The following is a 27,590-nucleotide window of genomic DNA, read 5'->3' on the forward strand; positions in this document are numbered from 1 at the left end:
ATGAGGCAGTGCATGGGTCCTTCCCTCCCTCTCTTTCTCTCTCCTTCTTTCCCTCTTTCTCACTCTTTATTATTTAAACACGGGCATATAGATATAAAACCTATTAGTAGGACGTGGTGTTTCACGGGCTAAAGGTGACCTCTTCCTTGAGGGCACCGTGACCTAGCTGTTTCAAAGCTTACCCTTGAGACAGTAACACTCGTAGTTTGTCTTTGTAGCCCCTTTTATGTTCGTATTGTTTGTGGTCACTGACACTCTCCTTCCCCATGACTGTGTTTTTATTATAAGTATGTTGCAAATAGAACCACTCATACTTAATTATCTTTGCCTAAGCTTCCAAAATAAGGTGCCGGGTCGTCCTTCTCAACCTTTCATATTTCTTTCTTTCCCTTCATTTAATTGGCAGTGTTTGTATCCTGAATATCTTGCAAACAGGGCCATATTCAAGCTTCTCTTCGCCTTCTGCCGCTACTTTTGGTGAGGCCGTCTGACCCCAATATCTTGCAAACAGGGCCAGCTCTTTGCCTTCTGCCGCTACTTTTGGTGAGGCCGTCTGACCCCCCACTCCCTCAAAAGGTGCCGGGTCGTCCTCCTCAACCTCTCATATTTCTTTCTTTCCCTTCATTTCATTGACCGTGTTTGTATCCTGAATATCTTGCAAACAGGGCCAGCTCTTTGCCTTCTGTCGCTACTTTTGGTGAGGCCGCTTGGCAACCCTGCCTCCCCGCAGCAGCGTTGTCAGCCCTTCAACAACGGTGTGGCGGCCAGGCAGCACGTGTTGGGAACCCTCGGCATCATATCAGGTATAACTAACCTCCTACTGGTCTTTCCCTCCACCTGTGTACTTTGGAGGTGGAGGCGTGTGTCTGGCGGCCTGTGTGGAGGTGTGGTGGAGGTGGAGGAGGCAGTAATGGCGTGACGTGGCCAGCACAGAGTCACCCCGCCGCCCCAAGTCTGTCTAGCCCAGCCTGGCGGGGCCACAGGGGACCGAGGGCATTGGGGAGGTAAAGGATTGGGGGATGAGGGAGGGAATAAGTGATTCGGGATTGGTGGGGAATGAGAGATGTTGGGGTAGGAAATGAATTAGGGAAAGAGGAAGGGGATTTGGGGAGAGAGGATGGGGATTCGGGCTGGCACTGTGGCCCTGCTCGCTGGTTCATGGTCCCTGGGCTGAGGGGCTGGGGTGTGGGAGCACTGTGGCCCTGCTTGCTGGTTCATGGTCCCTGGGCTGGGCCCTGCTTGCTGGGTTCATGTCCTGGGCTGTGGGGCTGGGTGGCACTGTGGCCCTGCTTGCTGGTTCATGGTCCCTGGGCTGAGGGGCTGGGGTGTGGGAGCGAGTTTATTGTGGGGTGCCTGGACCTGCCGAGGGAAGGCGGTGCATTGCCTCGAGGGCTGCCATGTGTATCCCTATTAGGGTTGCTGCCCGCTCCTGAAATTCGACCCCAAGCTTGAACTTATGAGTTGTGCACGCAGCTATTCTGTTCTCTCCAGTAGAAGAAACAGCTCAAGGGCAGCAAACAAAACACAATGGCCAGGTGCGCTGGGCTAAAGGGAAAAAAAAGGCACAAAATATAAAAAATATGAAGGCAATGTTCATATTTTTAAATTAGGTAACGCTGAAAAAGAAAAAATGTGAAAAAGATAGGAGGAAGAGGAGGAGGGGAGGAGAGAAGGAAGCGATAAAAAAAGCGTTACAAAAAAGAAGAAGAAGAAGAAGAAGAAGGTCAAGGCAGTCAAAGTAGAAGTCAATTTTGTCTGGAATTGTTTTGATAATAATAACAAACATGACTATTAGCGCACCTATTTGCTGTCTTGAAGAACTTTGCCAGACGCAATAATAATCATATTAAATACCACCAAGTGTCTCCCCCGAACACACTGCTAGAGTTGAATTATTTATTTATTTATTTTTTTTTTTTTTTTTTTCACCATCACTTGCATGAGAATCATTATCATGCTCTGTACAAATGGGTCTCACAATCTCTTCACTTGATAATTTCTTTGCCATATTTTCTAATAGTAATAGTTACTGGTCCCTGGGATTATAAAACAAAATATTGTGTAACGGCACAATCACTTTACATCGGAATTAAGAATAAATTTTACCAATTTCATCTTACAAGTGTAATCCAGACTTACCAGGCTCCGGACACAATTTAAAAGGGACAATAGTTATAGGTTTAGCTTGGATCTTTGACGCAAAAAAGTTTGACGTGACTCTGAAAGATACTTTATTTTTGGCGAATTTTTAATTTTTTTACGCGATTCGAGTCAAAAGGTCAGATGTAGACGATTCCGTTTTGACGTGAATTGCCTCATGGTGCGTGAAAGGGTTAACATCCCCAAATTTAAATATCTGCAGGGTAGCCTGTGGAAAGAGTCAGGTTATAGATTTGGGTAGATGCTATCCATGGGTTTTCTTGTGTACTCCTGTGGGCAAAATAGCACTTATGGCTCACTGAACACCCCGCCGCCACCCCATGCACCGTCATACTTGCAGTAACGCCCTGTGGCTTGGCCCGGGGAAACCTCCATTGTTTACAAATCTAGCGATGACCTGCGCATGGCGATATTTTTCACTGTTAGTCAGTACGTTATCCATTTATGGAATACATATACTCATAATACGACTGCATGGTGTTATGAATGGCTTGGGATTAGAGGGAAACACAACGATTGAGTCGCGCCCAAGGGCTCAAGTTAAAATCGATAGACTGTAGTGGTTGCTGTAAGTATGTAAGTAAGCAGTAATCTGTGGATCCTCAGCAGGTGTAGGAATTGGGTCTCTGAGGCATTGAAGGGCAATGCGTTCTTCCTGCCCCATTCAGAAATGATTGCAAGGTCAGAGTTTAAGCATTCTGTAGTATCCAACCTTGAGTCCTGTAATTCCTGCTTGGTGGGTCTTCTGTTGAATGATGATGAATAATGCAAGGTAGAGTTATCAGTGAAGGAAGGCATAGAGCAGTTTGTTTGGAGGTCAGGCCATTCAGTGTTTTGTTAAGGTGGACAATCATTTGTTTTGGATGAGCTTGTGTAATGGAATTTTTATCCTAATTATATTTGGGAAATATTTTAAAATTTTTGCTACCAGGATCCGTAGATCACCATTGTACTGATTATTATTATTCCGTTGACTAATCATAGACTGTGTTGCCGAGATAAAATTGTCAAATGAAACTGTATTTAGTGTGTGTATCAGCTAAAATGTTTTGTGTCCTTGCAGAATCATGAGGCACGTAGCCGCTTACCTGCTGGCTGCCATGGGCTCCGGCCAGCCAACTGCTGCCACCATCAAGGCCATTCTGGGCAGTGTGGGAGTGGAGGCTGACGACAAGCAGCTTAATGTCCTCATCGACAAGCTCTCAGGAAAGAACATTGCCCAGCTCATTCAGGAAGGTATGTAGATATTTCAGATATATTATCTTTTACTTACTCCTAACTTAGCAAAATATTGAAACTAATATGGCCAAAATAAAAATTGATCCCAATTTACCTGTTTTTTTTAGTTTTGAACTTGACATGTCGCCAACTTATTTGGTATATCACAATTCTTTGTAGCTGCTGTAAGAACATCATTTCAGGCATTGGGGACAGGTAAGGTAAAGTTGGGTGCATACGGTATAGCTGTGCGGTGCTCACCCTTGTCCCATTGGCCCTTTGTGGCTGTGGTGCGAAGAACCCATTACCCTGGGATACAGGTCAATGTGAATTCCAGGACTGCCACAGTTTACCCTCCCCAGGTTTCCCCAGGCACCCATTTATTGACCAACCCAAAAGGGAGGATTAACAGCTGGGTGAGCTGCATGCCAACTGCCTGGGCTGGAATTCAAATCTGGGCCCACAAATTTGTAGCCAGGCACACTAACCACTGCTCCATGGAGGTGGTTAATATTTAGGACAGGGACTTATCATAGGAGCAGCATTTAAGCATTCAACTACATCCTCAACTACTACTTTTTTTTTTCAACTACCTACCTTTATTTGAGCAAGGTAGACTCTTACCCTGAAGCTATTTCCACAATGGTGTCTTGAGTGCAAGAGAGGAATCCTGCTTATTTATTGGCTCAACATTGCCAAACACTGGATGGTGCAGTGGTTACTGTCCTGACTATGAATCTGAAGTCTTGGGCAGTTGGTGTTCAGCCCACCCACCTTACTTTTGGGATGGTCAGTAAATGGATACCTAGGGGAACTTAGAGAAGGTAAACTGTGGTAAACCAGATGTTACGCTGGCCAGGGTTCTCCCACCACAGGGTCAAAGGTCCAACAGGATGGAGATGAGCACCACCGCCACGCACAGCTATAGCTTATGCTCCCAACTTTGCCTTTACTAACATTTTATGCAGCTGGAATTGATGGCACTAAGAATGTAGATGCAGACACATTTGATCAGGGAATAATATTAATTTAATTGATTTTTCCTCCAAGGAGATTAATTTCAAATTTTTTAGTTAAGAATCATTCATAGCAAAAATTGAGACATCCTTACCTTATATGTTTATGGAAAAATATTGGGTATTAAAAAACAGACAGGATTGATTTTGATTTATTTTTAAGAAAACTTATATAAAATATTTTTACATGTTTGGTTATAAATCAATTATTTAATTGAGTAGAGTAATAAAAATCAAGCAGCCTCAATGCTTGGCTTGACTTTGTCAGCATTGTCACATGTAGGGTAATGTTCTCCCACCTGGGTGCCTTGAATGTTGTCTGGCAGCAAATTGTTGCCTGAATCAAAACACTGAACACTTCTAGTTGTTTCCTTTTCAGTATATTGTCTTTTCGTGTTTAGGAACATCTGTGTTGACTAGTATCCTTTGTTGGTACAGTAAGCACTATAAAAAATAACTTACCTTATGGTCAGGATAGTTACATAATACCATAAAACATTCCAGGCACCTAAATGGGAGCTCACTTCACCTAACATGAAAATACTGGTAAAACAAAGAAAATATGTAATGTTAGGGACTTTTGTATTGCTTTATTTGTAAAATGTGTCATTAGCTTTTAATATTCTTGACACCATAATTCATTCCCTTGAGTCCATTACAACTCATAAAAGAAATTGACGTTCTGCACCCCCCTGCCAAATTGTCACAAAACTTGCATAGCTAACTGATGTATAACAATGCTAAAGACAACAGAATGCATTGAATTTACATTTGCTCCAAACATAAATACATATAACAAGTATTGTATGTTGGTAATATATATATATATATATATATATATATATATATATATATATATATATATATATATATATATATATATAATATATCCTGGTGGATGGCCTGGTGGGAGGTTCCCACCAGTAGCTGTCCACTAGGCACATATATCCCATATTTTTACTTTATCAGCAGACATAATTCTTGTTATGTATATTTATATGTTTAGAACAAATCTATATACAATGTATTCTGTTGTATTAAGGATTGTTGTATTACAGTTACCACTTGTTGAAAGGAATGCACGGATTTGGGAGGGGTACTGACGCCATTTTCTTTTCTGAGGAGTGAACTACAGCTCCCTAGCTCTTACTGGGAAGTAAGGACACGGCTGGTTGGCTATTGGCAGAACAGGACACTGGAAATATAGACTGAATTTTTCTAGTATTGGGAACTGGCAAGACATTGAGATGAAGCTTTCCCACTCTGACACAGAATGTATAGTGCTCATCAACTAAGTATGACGGGCACCTGACCTGGCAGACATCAGTGACTAAAAACTAAACCCCACGTGTACTTTTTTGTTAGTTTGCAGCAATATAAACTTGGTCATCAGCCTTTGGAGTGGCGTCCCATCCTCCAGCTCACGCCAAAGGCAAGTTTTACTCTTATTCTGTCATTGTTACAGGTGCTGCCATGATCTCCTCCATGCCAGCCTGCGGCGGTGGTGGCGGCGGAGCTGCTGCCCCAGCGGCTGGCGGCGGCGGCGGTGGTGCTGCTGCCCCCGCTGCTGAAGAGAAAAAGGAGGAGAAGAAGGAGGAGCCCGAGGAGGAGTCTGATGATGACATGGGCTTCGGTCTCTTTGATTAAATAAACTTGGTCTAGTGAAGTACATTTTCCTTTCTTCCTTACTCCAGATTACTTTCAGTGAATGTAAGGTACACAGTACTCGTCAGGGATACTGATGTCAAGTTGGTAATGATACTAGTAACATGATTCAAAGCACTTCTAGAGGCTGAGGAACAGAATATAAGGGTTTGAACTTTTGATGGAGGCAATTTTGCATATACAGGTAGTCCTCGAGTTACGATGGGGCTTGGTTCTGTGTAAACAAACAGCTGCTCTACACACGGTGGGATATCTGAAATGTAAACTCCTTACTTAACCAAGTATTACTTATATTTTCCTGGTATTGTACAGGTATTGTGATTAAATGTGCATCTCCTTTAACTCTCCCTGGTAAGGGCCATCATTTAAATTAACTGACACAATAAAGTCCTTTACTAATAAGATAAATATAAATCACTACATAAGGCATGGATGTAAAACTTACAATTCAGCTTCATACTGGTAACCTGGCAATCATGAAGCTTGCCACCAGCCACCAAGGGGAGCAGTTCATCACCCAGCCCTGGAATGTGACCAAGAATGGTAGTACAACTCTTAAGTATAAAAGAAATTGGAGTATTTAATAAGAGAATTCAGCATTATGATTACAAAATGTTTTCTCACAGAGATATGTAGGTTGTAGGCCTTTATAGGTTGCAGATGATCTGATAAATAGTGATAACTGTCTTAGGCTTCTTTGGCACTGACCACTCTGCTTTTGTGGTGTATTGGTAAACACACCTAGCTACAAATCCACAGGACTGAGTTTGATCCTGGCCTAAGGCAATCAGCATGCAGCCAACTCAGCTGTTCATCCTCCCTTTTGGGTTGGTTGATAAATGGATACCAGGAGAAGGTAACCCATGGTATCACTGGCCTTATGTCCCTGGCAAATGGGTTGTTACCACTTAGGCTCAATTGAGGACTAACAAGGCAGGGATGAGCACAAAGGCCACATGCAGTTCAGCCTATGCCCCAGCTTTACTTTTGTATGTACTAACTATGCAATGCTACACTTTAGTAATATGGAGGGAGCTAACAGCCAAGAAGATAAGACAATCACTCAATATCCATCAACACATCCTCAGGAGCATTAAAAGATTTCATATAAAATCACCAAACATTACTACTGGCACTCCCTCTAAAGTCAAAAAGATTCATCAAAAGGAATATCTCAATGTATTTATATTGGACAGTCTTTAGATAGATAGTATGACAAGTTTTCCAATGAGCCCTTGAAGCATCCTACAGTTTGCTTCTCTGTGTGCCTACTTACCAGCACTCCAAATATCCAGTATCCCGAGGTGGTGCTGGCGTACCCTAAGGTTGACAGAGCATGGGCAGCAAACACTGACTGGCAGGGAGTGACTAATTTATACACATCTGAAAATAAAGACACAGTGACAGCCAAGGATCTATTCATTTGAGATCTTGACAGGATCTGACTTAAAAATACTGAACGAATGAAGTTAGCAAAAATAATACAGAGTGGCAAAGTGACTAGTTTATACACGTCTGAAAATAAAGACAGTAACAACCAAGGATTTGTGCATTAGAGATGATCAACTTGATAGCGGAATCTGAGCTAAGAATAATGAGTGAATAAAGTTAGTAAAAAAATGTAAATAACAGTATAGTTTATAGTGGATATACATATAGCCAATGGATGATGCTATTTGTGATATTTTTATGGGGCTTTCAGGTAATGGGAATCCTTTATTAGAAGTAAAATTGATCAGTGTTTTTTTGTGGGTCTAGAGGCTTTTTATGGGCAAACATTCACAAAAATTCACTATTCATGAGGGTCCATGGTATTGAAACTCCACAAATAAAGGGGACAGGTGTATATATAAATAGATAGTTATGGATAGTTAGATAGACAAATAGTTAGATACAGAGAGAGAGATGGATTGATATGAAAATTGAGGGATATATAGATAGATTCAGACACATAGATTGCTGTGAAAATAGAGACAAATAGAGAGATACAGACACACAGATTGAAATGAAAAAATATATATGTACAGACAGATAGATAATACTAAGAAAATCTACAAATCAATATTATTTCATGACTTATAGAAACTGTATCCTGAAACAACACAACAGTAATCTGAATCCTCCCAAAAATGAAAGATAACGAGGAGTTGGTCACTGAGAAGTCAAAAAAAAGGAAGATGGAAAAGAAGGAGGGAGAAGGGAAAAAGAAAAAAGGGCCGAGAAATATGGAAAAATAAATATCGAAAGAAACCTAATTATTACCATGAAGAACCGCCGCCCCATGGTACTGCATCATGCCGTGAGGTATTTCCGCCGGCAGCACCGTCTGCACCACGATGCCCTGGGACCGGTGAGTGTAGCGCAGGACCTCTGAGTAACTGATGAGGAAGTACTGAGAGGAAGAAAAACACATTACTCCTCTTGTTTTTTACAGCAAGGAAGGGAGGCAGCTCAAGGGCAGAAAACAAAAACAGGAACTAAAAATGACCCACTAGACACAGCTCAAAGTAAATAAAACAGACAATAAATGAAGAAGAAAAAGAAGAGGAAGAAAGGAAACACACACTCACCTTGGCTGCTGTGTAAACGTGAAGCCTCGTCAAGCTGAGTGTCGCCATTGGTGAGCAAACGTTGACCACAGCTCCCTTCTGCCTCCCCACCATGGCCGGCAGCACAAGGCTCGTGATGGTTGGGACGCAGGCCACACCCACACCCACTGGTCGCCACAGGTCAGGCCGCGCCGCCCCGCAGATGATTGCTGTGTTGGCGTTCATCCCAGTTATGTTGTTGACTGTGAAGAGGAACAAGAGTGAAAAATTGCCACATTGAAGTAAGATTTTTGCAGTGTACATACTTCAAACTTGTCTTTTCATTTAAATACATAGAAAGTTCTGCTGGTTCAGATATAGTGTGCTAAGCTGACTCTTAACAGACTCTCAGATAGAAAGGAGAAAAGTGGAGAATTGGTATATCAAAGTAAGGTTCTTGCACGGAGCTGATTTATTTCAAACTGACTTTTGTCTAATTTTAAACACATAGAGAGTTCTGTTGGTTCTGATACTCTACAAAAGGGTGTTGGGATAGCTAAAGGATATGCAGAAGAGGTTTTGGAAGGGAACACTAAAAGAGCCATTGAGTGGTGTGCTTTGATGTGTACCAGTTAATAAAAGATAAAAAAAATAACAAATAAATGAATCCGGAAAAATTATTTAGTATTTGATTCAGAAAACCTACAATCACGTAAATAATAGTCAAAGACTCCATCAAATTCAATCCCATGTTCTCATAACTACAAGAAAACAACGGATGAATCAGCAATAAGAAACAGAGGGTAACCTAATTTTATCAATATTTTATCCCCTTACAAAATATAAATCAAGGCTTCAGTTCTAATGGTAGAGACTGCCTTATATAATTTACAAACTCACCTAAAATTCCAACTCAATCCTGATAAAAATGTTCCACTACAAAATATGAATAAAAAAGTTTCACTTCTAAAGGTAAGAATTGACCCATATATATAATTTCCAAACTCACCCAAAACTCCAATCTCCTTCCTGGCAAACTTTCTTCTGACATCATCACAGTTGAGTTCTCCACCGTAAATATTTACATCCATAATTTCAACCTCGACTCCATACTTATCTCCTGCCAAAAAAAAAAAGACGTAAGTGTAGTTACAGATGAGTGAAAAGTCCAGGAACAAGGGTAGTCATGGTATAGTCTGTTTCATTTCATCGGTCCACCAACAAAGCGGGAATTTTGATGGATGTGGCGCATTTCTAGTTCGTGAATACGTGAAAATCAACTGTTGTCATAGACATTCAAGATTATTTTTCAATAATATATTTGAATGTTAATGTATACAGGTAACTCTCGATTTACGCGAGTTTCGTTTACGCGCTTTTGAAATAACGCGGGGTCCAAAATCCAAATAAATGTTTAATTTACACGTTTTTTTCACTTAAACACAATATTTTATGGAGTGGCCACCAGATGTCTCACACAACTGGACTCACACGGCGCCATGGCCACACAGCTGAGCTCAGTTCTTCCCGCGCGCCACTTGAACAACAATACAGTACCCACGCTGCCACGCTACTCAACAACAACAACACCCTTGCTGCTGTGCTACCACAAGGGGAAGGGCAGCCAGAGAAGGAATCACGAGAGGGAGAGGAGTCGAGTGATACAGTAGGCAGTAAAAATACAAACCTACCTTTTGTTTGATTTACAGTTTTTGATTTATGCGATCTCTTCAAGGACACAATACTCGCGTAAATCGAGAGTTACCTGTACAAGAAACAACTCAGTCGTTTGCATCGATAATCTAAAACACAAGCATACGAAAGACTTAGAAAATTCATCTTTATAGTTACATTTGACTAGTACTTTGACTTAAGGTTACACACATTGCCTTAAAATAAAACTTTACATAATCTGAATCCCTTAAAAAATCAAATACTGTTGTTGCTAATCATAAATACTGAACTTGCTGGACTCACTAATTTCCTGGGCAAAGTCTTCCAGGTCTCCGTGTGTCACCAGTACCAGGAGGACATTCATGCCCTTCCTGGCCAGCACCTCAGCATAGCCGCGGCCCATGCCATCCTCTGCGCCAGCTATCACTGTCGGTAGAAGACAAATATGAACATAACTGTCCATTTTTCTTATTAATTCTCACTTACAATATGAATTAACCAATGAAATAAAACAGAAATGCCTTACTGTACACATCACTGTCTATTTTGCTTATTGATTTCCACTTATAAAAGGAATTAACCAAGGAAATAAAAGGAAAATAGTTTACTATTTTATAAGACAAATTCAAATTCAAATCTAAATATGTCAGTTATAAAGATCTCAATACATAACATTTCCTCAAGAGTTTCTTCACACAAGTTACAAACTATTCAGCCATATGGTATTATATTATTTTTTACTGTGATCTTGTTCGGCCGTTAGAATTTCGGGCTGCATGTTGTTTGGGCCAATAGGTGATTCGTCTAATTTAACTTAACTTAACCTAACCCGAATACCGCTGAAATTCGTGTGAAGAAACTCTTGAGGACTTGCTTGATGAGGAAATATTATATGGTGAAATCTTTATAACTGACATATATAGCTTCATGGTAAGTTGAGATAGTAATATTCCATACTGCAACAATGAACAAAACTTCTTGATCTAGCTTGGTCATGAAATTTAGGCTGTGTTGTTTTAACTATTAAACAATTCAGCCATTTGCCAATTTAGACATTACAGCTGAAATGACTTATGGTTTAATGACCAGGACCTTCACACACCTGCCCATGCTCCGTACTCCTTCACAAAGTTTCTCCTGAAGAGCCTGGGCCACAGGTGAATCCTTACACCCTTGAGGAGGTCCCAGGTAGCGGCCACGGACACATTCCCGAGGTACAGGAGACCCACAACAGACAGTGCTTCTTCTACTCGCCTCAAGTTTTGCAAAATGTCTTTTATGATCCATTTGGCTGAGTCCACCGCCAAGGCCATAATGGTGTGTGAGTCAATCTTTATGGTCTGAAAAGATGGAATTTTATGAGACAAACATGATATTTAGATATCTATAAGAAGTGCCTTGTGCTGCTTGGTAGTATATATATTTCAGCTGAAAACAAGATACAGCCACTATAATGGTTATTTTCCTTTACCAAAAACCCTGCTAAACAAGCTTACATTTTAGCAATCCTCAGTAGTCTGGAGCACTAACTGCAGTATTTTATCTGCCTGTGTCCCAAACTACCTTAGGTATACACTCAAGATTCTTAACTGTCCCTTAAAACTCAATATTACTACTGTTTCTTAATATCCATAGCCTCCATTTACTCTGCTGATCCAACACATCCTTGGAAACTTTCTGGTGAGAGCCATCACAACAGAGGCAGCATGTGGTTGGTGGCACTCCCATACCAGTGGAGTGTGACAGACATACACAGACTACTTTTTCACGCCATCACAGGTAAACCCGACTCTCTCACTGCCCTCCAACTCCTCTCCACTCACTGACCTCACACACACACCACACACTGTGCTTTACCATTCACTTACTCCTGGCACGGCTGACCTCCGGGCCATGTTATGCACCTATACAGGTGCCCTGCACATTAAGATCCAGATCCAGATGGGCCGCCCACCTTCAGTGGGTGCCTTCACACATTGGCATCATGGGCAACACCGTGGTGGACCAAGTGGCCAACCTGGCACACTCACATCCCCGGCCAACAGACAGGCCACCAGACCACAGTGACCCACTGACTCACCTAAAACAGACCTCCAACAGACACTGGACCACAGGACTGACAGCTGACCTAAGACAGATCACCCTCGGATGATACTGAGACACTCCCTCAGCCGTTCCCAAGACACAGTCATCACCCACACGCCCTAACGCCCACCTACACCGACTGGACATGGTCCAGGACCCACACTGCCCATGGTGTGACCTCTCTCCCTCAGTCAAGGGGGCGGGGACGTCTTGACTACAAAGCCCTGCCCACACCACCCCCGTGCCCCGCCTCCCCTACAACACAGGCGCCCGGTGCACCACACAGCAGCACGCCTTCACCGTGCAGGCAGGCACGTGTCCCGCCTGGCAACACACCGGCTGATGAAAATCGATCCCCTGTCTGCCCTCCCCACGCGCCCCTTCGGCCCTCCTCAGCCATGACAGCCCCGACCCTTCACCTCCTTTGCCTGCCCCAGCCCCGCAGCTCACAGTGACGGCCGTGTGCCGAAGGAAACACTGCCATCGCCACAGGCCGGGGTGGAATACAAACCCGGCGCGTCACGGCCCCGCCTCCTGTTTACGTCTGACCGTGATTTTGGTCTTGGTCTTGGTGGACTTTGATCTGACAGGTGAGAAATAAAATAAATGAGTAAACCATGAAAAGTAGTGCTATAGCGTATGGTAGTGAGGAAAGAACCGAAAGATAAATATTGTAATGCCTACCGCCCTTATCCTTCCTTCAATCCCAGCATTAACACCTTAATTCCCTCTATCCCTTTTCTATTCTTTCAACCATTTCGTTGACTTCATTCCATTCCGCCATTTCAATTAACGTTATTTTCATCATCAAATTTGTGCATGAGAGAGAGAGAGAGAGAGAGAGAGAGAGAGAGAGAGAGAGAGAGAGAGAGAGAGAGAGAGAGAGAGAGAGAGAGAGAGAGAGAGAGAGAGAGAGAGAGAGAGAGAGAGAGAGAGATTTAGATCTCTTATAGAAAATCAGACCTTACATTAATCAGAAGACTCAAAACGTTGCATTTCTCTAGTTAGCTTGTTTTGAAGGAGTCAATCCAACGTTGGTGAAGAAAATTTGGTGCAGTATTGTTCCTCGTTCGCAGAGTGTCATCGATCATAAACAATTTTGATCTGTCTACATTCGTGAAAACCATTAAGTATTTAAAACATTCGATCAGTTCAAACGCTTTCTGGAAATCAAGATAGACTACGTCCACGATGCCTTGTCGCAAGGACATATTGAATACGGTAGTGAGGGAGGAGAGAGCGAGAGGAAGACACACCGAGGAAAATTTCTCTCATTGACTGATTGTTTAATTTCGCTATTAAACCACGGTGAGGCTTCATCTACGTTGCCGTCATCTGATAGTTGGTCTCATAATATCAGTGGTCAAAGAGAGGAGGGAGGACAGGAAGGAAAGATTAAAAAGCAAGCAAGGAAGGAGGAAATAAAAAAAACGTAAGGAAAAAAAAAAGAGAAAGAAAAGAGAGAAAAGGAAGTGTGTGTGTGTGTGTGTGTGTGTGTGTGTGTGTGTGTGTGTGTGTGTGTGTGTGTGTGTGTGTGTGTGTGTCTCTCTCTCTCTCTCTCTCTCTCTCTCTCTCTCTCTCTCTCTCTCTCTCTCTCTCTCTCTCTCTCTCTCTCTCTCTCTCTAGGAGATCTGTTGGGTTCTACTGTGCATTGTTTTACGTTCATGGTACAGAAGAAGGGTCAAACTACCAGAAGGGTCATAAAACCACCCCTGGAAATGCCCCAAAACCCTACGAAAGCCTAGTCAGACATGCGTGCCTGGGCGCCGAAATGCTGAATGAGAATACGGCTCTGAGTCTGATCGATACCTTCTGCCGCCACTTGAGGAATAGGCACATAATTCTTCGAGTCCGCTGGTGGCACAGTTATCGCAGCGGTGCATGCGTACTCACCGCAGCTATTACGAACTCTTGATTGGTGTTATTAGACAGACAATTGTAGTAGTAATCACTTTAACAACCAACACATACAGTTTTCATTGGATATCTCATAGCGTGCGACTGACTACTAAGGCATGAACCATTACCGCTGCTGATAGGATATAGTGGTGGGAAGGCAGTTACGAGGATCTGATGCTTTTTAACAGCCTAGACAACACGCGGGAATGGTTTAGGAGTCCCCATAGCAGTAATAGGTGATTGAACATTCTGCTTAATAGTGTGTTGCCATTGTTGCAGTGATGGTGATGCAGTGCTCGTAGAAAACCAGCGTCGACAGTGATATCGCTGCTAAACATGAGGTAGGTAAGATGGAGAGGTCGGGATCCGCGCGACTTGAAGCTATCGAACTGTCAGTCAGCCATATTGTGATAGGAAGGAATCTGTTGTCAGCTAGCACGCATGATCCCAGCTTGACATTTCAGGAGAGTATGAACTATGCATATATAAAAAAGGTAGGATATAAAAGTGTGGTAGGATGAGATACTGGTAAGAGCAAGTGCGCTTCGGTTTGCCTCCTACCAAAACGTGGCGGCCGAGGCTGAGAAAACTTCAGACAAAACTGACTTCATAATTATGACGGTACAGCAGGCGCGGCTCCCGGCCTCTCCATCCTTCCTGCGTCCATGGTTCGCTCAAATCGTGACATAAGTTTAGCAGCAGCGATGCCAAACCGCTTACTGCCTGGCGAACGGCGGCCCAGTCGTTGCACGACGGGAACTAATTAGCGATTATACGAAATTTAAGTTAGACTACAAAGAGGGAGCTGAATGGCTGAATAAACAAACATACACACGCACGTAGTTATGTGTATATGAATGGATGTGTGTATGATTGAAGGAATGAATGTATTTACGTGTACAGATAATCACACGCAAAACGGAGAGAACGCTCAACATGGCAGTATATTACCACGTTCAATAAGGGACTTCCGGCACTGAACAACCTTACGTCCTTCCTTTATAGTCACGAAAAAGACGAAAAACTAACTAGAGAACTAAACTTGTCACCATCAACCAACCAAACACAATGAACTCACACACACACTGACTGACTGACACCCTGCCGAATTGAGAATGATCTTTTGATACTTGATTATCTCCAAGACGCCACCTCCGCCGCCTCCTCGCCTTCCCTTCCCGCTGAGAGAGAGAAAATTAAGAAGGCCGACTCATGACTTTTTTTCCGGGTAGCTTCTGGGAATAGCGACTCTGGAGACCTTTTTCACCGTTTTTCTTTCTCTTTCGTTACCTAAGTTCTCTCCTTGTCTGGCACGTGTCTGGAAGAGGAGGAGAAGGAGGAGGAGGAGCAGGTGGAGGGAAGACTTCGAGGTGAGAAAAGGGTGAAGAAAGGTGGACGAAGAGTTGAGAAAGATCGAAGGTGAGTCAGAAAAGAAGAAGAGGAGGAGGCGGGGAAAAATAAAGAGGAGGAGGAGGCGGGGGAAAAATGAAGAGGAGGAGGAGGAGGAGCAGGAAGAGAAGTAGGACAAGGACGAGGACAAACAGGATAAGGAAAAGTTGGACGAGGGAGCGGAGGAAAATAAAAAAAAAGGAAGAGAAAGAGAATACAAAGCAAAAGAAGGAAGAGGAGAAGGAAGAGGAAGAGAGGGAAGGCACAAAAGAAGAAGAGGAGGAGGAGGAGGAGGAGGGGAAAACAGAGGAAGAGAACGATTAGGTTGAATTGGAATTAAAGAAAAGGGGGAAGGAAAAGAAAGAAAACACAAACAAAATGAGGTAAAAGAAAAAGAGAAGGAGGAGGAGGAGGGGGAGGAGGAGGAGATGGACAAAACAAAAGAAGAAGAGGAGGAGGAGACCGAGAAAACTGAGGGAGAGGGCGATTAAACCAGTGTTCACTATGTTAATCTATAGAATCCTACATCAAACAATAGTATAACAGGATTAGCGCCCCGTACTGAAGCTGCTCTCTATGCTGGGGTGACACTTGCTCAGAACACGAGAGACACATTACCAGTAAGTCCCATAGGCAAGTATTTTCCGCCTCTCACATCAACTATTTCCAAGGTCCGAAAAGGAGGTCAGTCGGGTTCTAAGGAGTGTTTCTTTAGGCTCGTGGTACAGAAGAAGGATCAGACTATCAACAGGGCCATTAAACTACCTCCGGAAATGATCGATGCCCCTACGAAAGCCTTGTAAGTTTATATTTTTACGTTTCAGCATCTCTCTCTCTCTCTCTCTCTCTCTCTCTCTCTCTCTCTCTCTCTCTCTCTCTCTCTCTCTCTCTCTCTCTCTCTCTCTCTCTCTAACGTACTACTCACATAATAGGAGTGACTTAATTAACTGGCTTCATGGAGATTTTCAACGACGCCTTACAGCCGCCTTAAAACGGACCCTTCCCTTGCTCTGAAAATTGCAGAAACCTCTTAACTGCTTTTGTAAATTCCCTTTTCCTTCTTCTCTTTACCTCAAACCTTGTATTTCCCCTCCTTCCCTTCTTCCTCCTTCCCTTCGTCCTTCATCATCATTTTTTTCTACACTGCACTGGGAGAGGCAGGCTTCACATTTCAGGAAGAGCAAGAAACAAGTTGCGAGGGAAAACAATCAATCATTCAATGGAGGCTTACGCCGGGGGCCGCATCGCCTCGCCCACCCTACGACGCAAAGTCTGGAGGTCCTGAACTACGCTACCAAGGTATGTGAAATTTTTCGAGATCTTAATGTCCTCGCCACACGCATGTACAGATTGAACTGTTTCATTTATCAGGCCTCCAAACACCTGTATACGTTGGTCTTGGCCCGAGAGACCTGAAGTTCCAAGGGGTTCGGCTGCTGTACCCCGGAGCTCATCTTTGAGGGAAAAACGACCTTGAAATTTATGTACCAAGGCTCGCTTTTCCCTTACAACTTATATCTTCCTGGGATGATATGTAGCCTGCCTCTCCCAGTGCAAACTATGAAACAAATGGCTCTCACTTACGCCTCCTCAGCACCTGACGCCTAAAAAAAAATCAGTCTGGGCAGCGGACGGTGAGAGGAATGATCGAATCTTTGTAGGTCACGTAACGAGGTGGACCATGAGTATAGGGCTGATCCATCGTCCATTAGCGCCCCGAGCAGCCATTTCCCGTGCACTGTGGAAACGCAAAAAGCTAGTAAATGTATAACTCTTAATGGGTGTAATCCATCTGACTGACGTTCGCCTCTGTTAAAAGGGGGTTGAAATTTGTGGATTGTTATTGTTAGTTTAAAATCATAGTGTTACGAGGGACGGTAATATGGTGAGGTTATATGCATGCTGTGGTAGAGTTTTGTATTTGTTTATGAGGAGATTAAACTTTAGACAAGGAAATGAACATAAAAATAACTTGTCGACTATTATTATTCATAGTAGTATACGAGTAAGGGTAAAAAGATGAGGTTATTATATGTAGTAGAGTTACGTGTTTGTTCATGAAGAGATTGAAAATATAAACAAAGAAATCAACATGAAAAACGACAGTGAATTATAGGGAAAGAGGAAAGGAGAAAAAAGGAAGAGAGGATAAAAAGAGAAGAAAAATCAGAAAGGAAATAAACGAAGAAAAATTGATAAGCTATACTCAAGGAAATCTATATGAAAAACAGCAACACAGAGAATAATAGGAAGAGAGACAGGAAGAAAGAAAGAAAAAAGCCTTCTCTCTCTCTCTCTCTCTCTCTCTCTCTCTCTCTCTCTCTCTCTCTCTCTCTCTCTCTCTCTCTCTCTCTCTCTCTCTCTCTCTCTCTCTCTCTCTCTCTCTCTCTCTCTCTCTCTCTCTCTCTCTCTCCCTCCCTATCTCTCTTTCCCTCCCTCCCTTCCTTTCTCCCTTCCTCCCTTCCTTTCTCCCTTCCTCCCTTCCTTCCTCCCTCCCTCCCTCGTTACCTTCCTCCCCCCCTCCCTCCCTTCCTCCCTCCATTCTTTCCTATCATAAAATAAAGGGCTAAAGGGGACGTTTCAACACTCAAGAGACAGCAAGAGGAAAGGTGTGGCTTGTGGTGTGGCGTGGAGTGTGGTGTGGTGTGTAGCGTGGGCGTGATGTGGTGTGGTGTGGTGTGGTGTGTCATGATGTGTTGCCAAGTCGCTGGAGTGTCTGGGCAAGGTCTTACAACTGAACTCAGATGACCCGAGTCTGGACGTCCTGGACAAGGCTTACATTCTATAATCCTTTCGTGTGTGTGTGTGTGTGTGTGTGTGTGTGTGTGTGTGTGTGGGTGGGTGTGAGTGTGAGTGTGAGTGTGAGAGCGAGAGAGAGAGAGAGAGAGAGAGAGAGAGATTCTGGTAACTTTGAATTCCTGCATTATTCACTCCTCCTCCTCCTCCTCCTCCTTCTCCTCCTCCCCGCTCTTGCTTGATCCCCATTCGTGTAGTAAGCGCTTTGACCTTTTCCCCGCACCCTCTCAGCGGCTCCAGGGATTATCGTGACTCCTAATATCTCCATTGTTACGCCATGAACACCGGGGAGGTCTTTGAAGCGGGTCAGTCCTTCCTTGCTCCTCACTTCCTCTCCTTTATCCCTCATGCTTTTTTCTTCCCCTTCCTTCTTTCTCATTTCCTTCGTTCTTCCTTCTCACTCCCCTTCCCTCTATTCATTCATCATTTTTTTTCCCTTCCTTCTTTCTCTCTTCCTTTCCTCCTCTATCCTTCCTTCGTCCTTCCTACTCACTCCCCTTCCCTCTATCCCTCCCTCCATCCTTTTTTCTTTTCCTTCCTTCCCATTTCTTCTCTTCTTCTTTCTTTCCACTCCTTTCTCCTCTTCTGTCTCTTACATTTCCATTTTTTTCCAGTTCAGTATTTCTCTTCCTTTAACTCTCTCAGTCTTTCCTTCCTGCTCTCTCTCTCTCTCTCTCTCTCTCTCTCTCTCTCTCTCTCTCTCTCTCTCTCTCTCTCTCTCTCTCTCTCTCTCTCTCTCTCTCTCTCTCTCTCTCTCTCTCTCTCTCTCTCTCTCTCTCTCTCTCTCTCTCTCTCTCTCTCTCTCTCTCTCTCTCTCTCTCTCTCTCTCTCTCTCTCTCTCTCTCTCTCTCTCTCTCTCTCTCTCTCTCTCCTTCCTTCCCATTCCTTCTCTTCATTTCTTTCTTTCTTCCCACTCCCTCCCCCTCTTTTATCTCTCACATTTCCTTTTTCTTCAGTATTTCTCTCTCTAAAGAAAGCAAAGCCCAAGGAAAGAAAAAGCCCATATCAATAATTAAACCAACAACCGAGAGGACCTGTTTTTGGGCCTGGTGATGGTAGTCCGACCCTGACTTCCTCTGTCCCGTGAACGTGAAAACAACACTCATGAAAACCCGATTAATCTCCTCTTCGGCCTTTGGATATAGTTGACGTGGGAGGTGGAAGCGTCTAAGAATACCGACCACCCTGGACCTGGACCACTACGTATCTGCATTTTTACTCTGGGAGCGAAAATGGTCCGGAACAACTTTCAAGCTTGTTCACGCGTCAGTAACTTGTCCCGATGCTGGCCTCCCTCTGGGCCTTGAAGAGGACAGGACCGGGGTTACAGTACGAGGGAGAGAGCCGAGACAGGGAACTGAATAGGTGACTGAGGGAGGAAGAAACATGGATAAAAGAAGAAAAGGAGAGAAAAGGGGTATTGACCAAGTAGATAACAATGACAAGGCGGTAAGGAAGAAGGAAAATGCGGAAGGAAGAGAGAAAGCAAGGATGGAAGAAGGGAAAGAAAGCAGAGGAAATGCAGTAAATGACATAGAATAGGCGTTAAAGAAGAAAGGAAAACGTGGATAGAAAATGGAAAGGAAAGAGAGGGAAAGAGCGAAGGGAGGCAGAGAAAAGGAGAGCCCGGGGGGAGGCTGGGAGGCGGAGAGGAAGAAGGAAACAAGACAAGGCAGTAAAGTGGACGAGATGAGGCGGAAAGAGGGTTAGGAAGTGTGAAGGGACGAGAAAATGGAGAGGGAAGGCGCTGGGAAGGAGGGAAGGGAATAGGCGATCGGGGAGAGGATAGGAGGAGAAGGTTAGGAGGCGTTGGAGACTCGGGCAAGGCTTTTGGAGGCTGAGAAAAGGCGGGGAAGGTGAAAAACTATAAAGATATCGGGAAAGAAGAAGCACTGAGGGGAGAGAGCGAAGGACAGTTTGATTTTAGACAGGAAGGATGGGAAGAGAAGGTTTGGGAGGTTGGGGAGAAGGCTGAGGGCATTGGGGACTCTGGTAAGGCACTGAGAGGCTGGGAAATGGCGGGAAAGGTGAGGAACTATAAAAGGAGCCGGGATAGAAGAAACACTGCGTGGACAAGGCGACGTATTTGATGGTTTTAGAGACGGGAAGGATATGAAGAGAAGGTTGAGGGCATTGGGGACTCTGGTAAGGCACTGAGAGGCTGGGAAATGGCGGGAAAGATGGGGAACTATAAAAGGAACCGGGATAGAAGAAACACTGCGTGGACAAGGCGAAGTATTTGATGGTTTTAGAGACGGGAAGGATAGGAAGAGAAGGTTTGGGAGGTTGAGGACTCTGGTAAGGCATTGAGAGGCTGGGAAATGGCGGGAAAGATGGGGAACTATAAAAGGAACAGGGATAGAAGAAATACTGCGTGGACAAGGCGACGTATTTGATGGTTTTAGAGACGGGAAGGATATGAAGAGAAGGTTGAGGGCGTTGGGGTCTCTTCCAAGGCACTAAGAGGCTGAGAAAAGGCGGGAAAGATGGGGAACTATAAAGAGAACCGGGAAAGAAGAGGCACTGCGGGGACATGGTGAAGTGTTTCTGTCTCTCTGTCTCTTTCTTTCTCTCACTCACTCCATCTCTGTCTCTCACTCACTCTCAATCTCTCATTATCAATCCCACTCTCTCAGTCTCAATCCCTCCCTCTCCCTCTCCATCCCGCTCTTTCTCTCTCCCTCATATGCCTTCACATCGTCAAGACTGTAGGTTCAGGGTAATCTTACTTTTGTCAGGGCTCCTTAATATGGCCAGGGCAAAATTCATCAGGGTCGCGGCGGCCAGACTGTCTCCCTGATCGATGGGGGAAACCGACCACCTGCAGCAGCCTCCGCCCCCCCGACCTCAGTCCCCTGGGCGGCGGACGTGCACGGAGAAAAAGGAAAAAAGGGGAAAAAAATGGTTAGAAGTTTCATGGTACATACACGTTTATCTATTTCATTCGGTACTTGTTTTTATTTTGATACATTATTAGATTCTGGATTATTAGATTTTGGCATACACCTATCAACCCGAACACTAGATTCTGTCTCTAGAGAGAAGTTCAAAGATGAGCTTTGGAGGGCGGCATGAGCCACGCAAGATGGCGCCACTATAAACACTTGCGTGCGCCACAACGGGCTGGGGTCGACCATCAGGCCCCACCACAAAATCTTACCGGTGCCATAGGCCGAAAATCAAACTTTCAGTCGCTACTTGTAATCATTATCATCAAGATCAATTATTAGATTCTGAATTATAGATTTTGAAATTTCATTAGAGTATCTTCAACCTGTTGCTATTCCCAAATGCAAGATGCTAGCTTGAAACCTTAGTAGGTGTCCCCTATTTCGAATACACACGTAAGCTTGTAAGACTGGCCTTGTTGATGATGAGTGGGCGCTTACTGTATTTCATATAGCACCTTTTAGAAGTGTTAATGACGTGTGACCTTCAAAGATGTAATACGAACCTCCCTTCCCGCAAGATACATCATATATCAACATACTAAGAACAGCGTTAATTCTTGTTCCCAATACAAACAGACATACAAGACAGACAGACACTTAAGAACATAAGAACATAAGAAAGCAGGAGTCTACAAGAGGCCGGTAGGCCTGTACGAGGCAGCTCCTTTGACCCTAAGCTCCCGTGTATCTAACCCCACCTAATACCGCTGTCCATGAATTTATCTAGTCTATTTTTGAATGTGACAATTGTATTGGCACTCACCACATGACTGCTAAGCCTATTCCACTCATCCACCACCCTGTTAGTAAACCAATTTTTGCCTATGTCCCTGTTGAATCTGAATTTATCCAGTTTAAACCCGTTACTTCGTGTCCTGCCCGGTTCTCTTACCAACAAAACCTTATGAATGTCTCCCTTATTAAAGCCCTTCATCCATTTATAAACCTCGATCATGTCTCCACGCACCCTTCGCCTTTCTAGAGAATGCAAGTTTAACTGTTTGAGTCTTCCCTCGTATGGCAAGTTTCTCAACCCCTGAATCATCTTAGTCATTCTCCTCTGCACCGATTCTAACATTTTGATATCCATTCTATAGTAAGGTGATCAGAACTGAACCGCATAGTCAAGATGAGGCCTAACTAATGCTAAATATAGTTTGAGGAAGACTTCGGGGCTTCTGTTGCTTACGCTCCTTGAAATAAATCCCAGTACACTATTAGCTCGATTTCTAGCTTGAATGCATTGTGCCCTTGGACGGAGATCAGAGCTCACTAAGACCCCTAAATCCCTCTCGCACCCAGACCTACTTATGAGAGTGTCATTTAAGCAATAGTTATGTGAGGGGTTGTTCCTACTTACACTCAGAATACTGCACTTCCCTACACTTATACTCATGTTCATACTCAAAATAACACACACACACACACACACACACACACACACACACACACACACACACACACACACACACACACCACAAAAAAGGAATTCCTGCATCTTTTGTGATTCATTCCTTCAGCGACCTTCCATCAGCCATTCAAGTCAGGCCTTTGGTTCATCATTCCTCTTCTTCTCCCTTTCGTCCTATATTCTTCTGACCGATCCAACTCATTTCAGTTTTCTTTCTTTCATGATTTCTGGGAGCGGATTTACCCGTCCTACATATGTCAGTCTGTGTGTCTGTCTCTGTCTCTGCTTGTCTCTCTTTCTTTCTCGCTTTTTTCCCTTCTTTTCTCTCTCTCTCTCTCTCTCTCTCTCTCTCTCTCTCTCTCTCTCTCTCTCTCTCTCTCTCTCTCTCTCTCTCTCTCTCTCTCTCTCTCTCTCTCTCTCTCTCTCTCTCTCTCTCTCTCTCTCCTATTCTTCACTTCTTTTATTACCATCTCCCTCATTTTTTCCTAACCTTTCTTCCAGACTCCTAACAATGATATTCTTTCTTTTCGTCACTATCTATCTGTCTTTACTCTCTCTCGTATCCTTCACCTTTCACACATTACAATTTTTCCTCCTTTTTTCCCATCCTTTCGCCATGATTCCTTGCAATGATATTCTTTTTTCCACTCCGCCTCTCCCGCCGCCACCGTCTGAAAGGGAAGCCGTACAGGAGCTTAGCCCAATCCTCATGCTAGGGGCGGCGGCGGAGGAGGCAGCGGCGGTGGAGGTCTGTCCTTGGAGGGGAGGACGTCAACAAGGCCAGACTGGATTTGTATAACTTTCGAGGCCGGGGTTACTGAACTTGTGCGAAGGTGTTGCGAGAGAGTGCCACGCTTACCTGTCCCAGTATAGTTCCTCTTCCCTTTTGGTAGCCGTGTCGCCCTGTTACCAGGTATGACTGAAGCAAAGGGACTTAAACAATTCTCTCCAGCGATAAAAAAAAGATGATATTGGGTCATATTGAAAAGGATAAACGTATAAGAGTTACTGAACTTGTGCGAGAGTGTGTTACCAGCTATAAATGAAGCAAAGGACTGACACAATACTCTCGAGCTATAGAGGGGATGAAATCGGGTCAAATTGAAAGGAATAAGACGAATGAAGGTTACTGAACATGTGTGAGAGTATTATTAGCTATAACTAAAGCAAAACAAGGCTGAAACATAACTCTTGCACCTGAGACTGAAGCGACTGAGGAGATTTAAATAGAGTCATATTGAAAAGGATAAAGGATATGGGAATTGCTGAACTTGTGCGGGAGTGTTACCAGCTATAAATGAAGCAAACAATAAACAAACAATACTCTCGTGGATGAGATTGAAGCGATGGAAGAAACTAAATCGAGTACATAAGAAAAAAACCGATAAACTGTATGGAATCTAATCGGCCTTTCATGCTTACTGAAGGGAGTTTAAACTAAGTAAATGAAAACTCGTAAGTGGTTAAATCTCTACGGTATGGACAAACCTACGACCCACTCACTAACTCGCTTCTTCCCTTTTATACACCTTGACCTAAAACATGAAAATAAACAAACATGTAAACGACCCGAAGTTGACCTCTCTTTTGACCTCTCGTTCCCTCTACTTTTGTTCGGAGCAGCGTCTAGCGGGCTCATTTTGTTGTTGTTGCTGTTGCTATTGTTTTTGCCTTTGTGCTGCCTCTCTTGCCGTAAAAAAAAAAAAAATACATATAAAAACGTCATTTCTTAAGCCGACAACAAACTCAAACTGAAATCTCAACTCGGCCCGTCAGCTTCCAGGACTTGGCGTAGCTCGGTGAGACGCGCGCGGGAGCAGGAAGGGGCTTAGACTGAGCCGGCTGGAGTGGATGGTTGGGTTGGGGCGGTGGCATTGGCGGGGAAGGATGGGGATGGTTACACTGTTGGGTTGGTCATGATGTGGTATGGTAGGGAAGAAGACCAGCGCTATGGGAGATTAGTGCGTTAAGGGATGGTGAGGAGGAGAGCTAGGAGGGAGGGGGCGGCTAGTCTCATCCTATAAACAAACGAAAGGAAAAATGTTGTGCTATGCCCTGTTCAACTCATTTTTTTATATTTTATTTAGTTCAACAAGACTAGGGAGATCTCCAGCCACATTTACCACCTGCGAACTGATCAGCAGAGGGATTTCAGCAAGATTCCCATCAGACTACCACAAACTTTACAATACTTCAGACAGGCAGCGTGTTACGGGTGGAGCGTTGTCTAGGGAGTGACGCGGTAAACTCTACGGACACAGCCAGCCACATTTGCATTACTCAGTGGCTCCTGTGATGTAACTATTGGAGAAAGGAACATACTAACAGAGGCCTTGGAATGGAAGAAATATACAGCCTTAATGTGTTACGGGCTGAGCAATGTCTAGGAAGTGACGCGGTAAACTCTACGGACACTGCCAGCCACATTTGCATTGCTTATTGGCAACCGTAATGTAACTATTGACTATACTATACTAACAGAGGCCTTAAAATGGAAGAAATACACAACCTTAATGTGTTGACTAGTTAGTGACGCAGCAAAACTCTACGGACACAGCCATTTGCATTACTCAGTGGCTCCCGTGATGTAACTATTGACTATATTATACTAACAGATGCCTTAGAATGGAAAAAAAAAATATACAACCTTAATGTGTTACGGGCTAAGCGTTGTTTAGGGAGCGACGCGGTAAACTCTACGGACCTAGCCAGCCACGTTTACATTACTCAGTGGCTCCGTGATGAATGTATTTTACGAACACCCAAGGCACCAGTACATGCTTATACATTTAGTTTTTCTTATCTAATTTCTTAATGTTGACAGAAGTATGTGAGTTTGACAATGACAGATGAGTTTGAAGGTTGATCGCTAACTGTTTAACATGGATACGTGGAACAGGTAGTGAATGATTCGCGGTAAAGATGATAAGTCTCACACGCTCGTTACGCCGCCGGAGAGACCAAAGTTCTAGACCCAAAAACAGACAGACACAAGGCAATTAACAGCTCCGGACTTTTCTCATTTTCTCCCCCTCGCCAACCTAACTTCCATCCCTACTCTTTGCTCTTGCTCTTCTTCCTCCTCTTCTTTATATTCCTCCTCCTCCTCCTCCTCCTTTTTTTCTCATTTTCTCTCTCGCCAACCCAACTTCCATCCTTACTTCTCCTGCTTCTGTCTCTACCGATCTTCTTACTCTATTCTCTTCCTCTCTTTCTCTTCTTCCTCTTCCTCCTCCTCCTCCTCCTCCTCTTCCTCCTCCTCCTCCTCCTCATTTGTGTGATTTTCCCTCTCTCTTTTCTTCCCATTTTCTGCTCTTCTTTCCTTCGTTTTCATTGTCAGCATTTCTACATTAATCACTTCCTTACGTAGTTGTGAAAGATGTTTAATTCATAAGTACAAGCCCTCGTCAATTATCAACACATATTTATTTAAGAGGAGGAGGAAGAGGAGAAGGAGGAGGAGGAAGAGGAGGAAAAAGAACTAGAGCTCGGAAGTGAGAAAAAAAAATGTGGTTTGTTTGCATTCTGTCTTTGCCCGGCGTCTCGTCCCCACAAGAGCCTGCTCGGACTCCCGGTGGAACGCGTCGCTTTTATTTTTGCATTTCCCTCCTTCCCTTGTGATGCCGAGATGCTGGATGCTGTGGTGGCGGCGACACTCTTAAAGGAGACGAAGAGAAGAAAGCATAACTAAGGGGTACAAGATAGCAAAGAAAAGCGTAAAAGTGAACTGCTCATCATAGTTTCCTATCCTACTAGAGCCAAACTAACCCGCGCAGGCATAGTTTCTCATCTTTACTGTATCGCTAACAGAGCCAAACTAACCGACACAGCTAAGGAAAGAGAACAGCAATCAGTGAATCAGGACCCGCTTTTTTCCCCTCCCCTTCTTGCGCTGCTCCGAAACTCCACACGTAAGAGAAACACTAAAACTCGAGGGGCTGTTGTCCAAGTTAGGCCGCGGGGGAGCTATCCAACCTGACTTCTCTCTCTCTCTCTCTCTCTGCTTCCCCTGCCCTTCTCTCATCCAAGTGCCCACTCCCGACCGATGCCTTGGGGAGGGTCGGCCAGGGTCTCTGAAGATGTTAAAAAGCTCGTCAGGAGGAAGGTGCGTTAGGGGGCTTAGGGGAAGGGGCGAGGCGAGGGGAGAGAAAGAAAGAAGAGAGCGGTGGAGGAGGATGGGTCGGTCGGGGAGACGGGCAGGAGTTGAAAGTGTGAGCAAAGGGAACTTATTTATCGATTGCTCAGTTTGTGTCCTCGGCTGTGACTTCAGTGTCTGGGATTTACCAACTGAGAGTCTTGAAGCCGACAGACTCATCGGAGCTGGTTCATGAAACATTTTGAGTCCGGATCCGAGACAGCTGGAAAACAAAAGGTAATTCTTTCAAACTATTCGAGAATAAAAGTTTGAAACAACACAGCTGAACGTCCGACTCGGGAAAAACAATCAATAACTACTGACGACACGGGAAACGATTTTTCAGGTTCGACAGTGACAGTGAAATAGATTCCGAAACAGCTCTAAGCCCAACCGCACCGAAAAACCTAACGCCTTTGAATATTGACGATACTTTCTCAATTATGCAAAATATATATACGTACACAACAAAGCTTCATATGGCACTCGGTAGCAGCCAATTTGAACGATCATATACGAGAAAGCGTTCATCAGGCATCCCAAAATAATGTGACTCCAAGTATTGTTAACTGGCTAAGGTCGGTGTTGTCAGACGCTCCCACCCCTCACATCAACTATTTCCAACGACTGAAAAGGAGATTAGTCGGGTTCTTAAGAGTTTAA

The 27,590-nt window shown here is 44.0% G+C and overlaps 2 protein-coding genes across 8 annotated transcripts in view; one reads left to right on the forward strand and one right to left on the reverse strand.

The window, feature by feature from the left end:
- The first annotated feature begins 647 nt into the window (after positions 1-647).
- On the forward strand, positions 648-6,060 carry LOC126987714 (60S acidic ribosomal protein P2-like). The gene is made up of 3 exons (XM_050844919.1): positions 648-803; positions 3,224-3,396; positions 5,860-6,060. Exons 2-3 carry the CDS (start codon positions 3,228-3,230, stop codon positions 6,039-6,041), a joined length of 351 nt encoding a protein of 116 aa, XP_050700876.1. The 5' UTR covers positions 648-803; positions 3,224-3,227; the 3' UTR covers positions 6,042-6,060.
- Positions 6,061-6,200: 140 nt separating this feature from the next.
- Positions 6,201-27,590, reverse strand: part of LOC126987713 (inactive hydroxysteroid dehydrogenase-like protein 1) — a 123,275-nt gene continuing 101,885 nt past the window's right edge. The window contains exons 3-10 of one of the 7 annotated variants that reach the window (XM_050844915.1): positions 21,160-21,285; positions 11,364-11,601; positions 10,565-10,687; positions 9,597-9,707; positions 8,630-8,850; positions 8,322-8,451; positions 7,336-7,442; positions 6,201-6,582 (exon numbers count right to left, since the gene is read on the reverse strand). In XM_050844915.1, the coding sequence (XP_050700872.1) occupies positions 6,514-6,582; positions 7,336-7,442; positions 8,322-8,451; positions 8,630-8,850; positions 9,597-9,707; positions 10,565-10,687; positions 11,364-11,574 (972 nt within the window). In that variant the 5' untranslated portion in view covers positions 11,575-11,601; positions 21,160-21,285 and the 3' untranslated portion in view covers positions 6,201-6,513. The other 6 variants (XM_050844912.1, XM_050844913.1, XM_050844914.1 and 3 more) reach the window with 6 other exon arrangements.

Source organism: Eriocheir sinensis, chromosome 66 (genome assembly GCF_024679095.1).
Source record: "Eriocheir sinensis breed Jianghai 21 chromosome 66, ASM2467909v1, whole genome shotgun sequence".
Lineage (NCBI taxonomy): Eukaryota > Metazoa > Arthropoda > Malacostraca > Decapoda > Varunidae > Eriocheir > Eriocheir sinensis.

What these genes read in the sequence shown, in the direction of transcription:
- LOC126987714 (XM_050844919.1), top strand. Translation starts at nt 3,228, where the DNA reads ATGAGGCACGTAGCCGCTTACCTGCTGGCTGCCATGGGCTCCGGCCAG. An exon ending in TGCCCAGCTCATTCAGGAAG is followed by an intron (nt 3,397 to 5,859) that starts GTATGTAGATAT and finishes TCATTGTTACAG; the next exon opens with GTGCTGCCATGATCTCCTCC.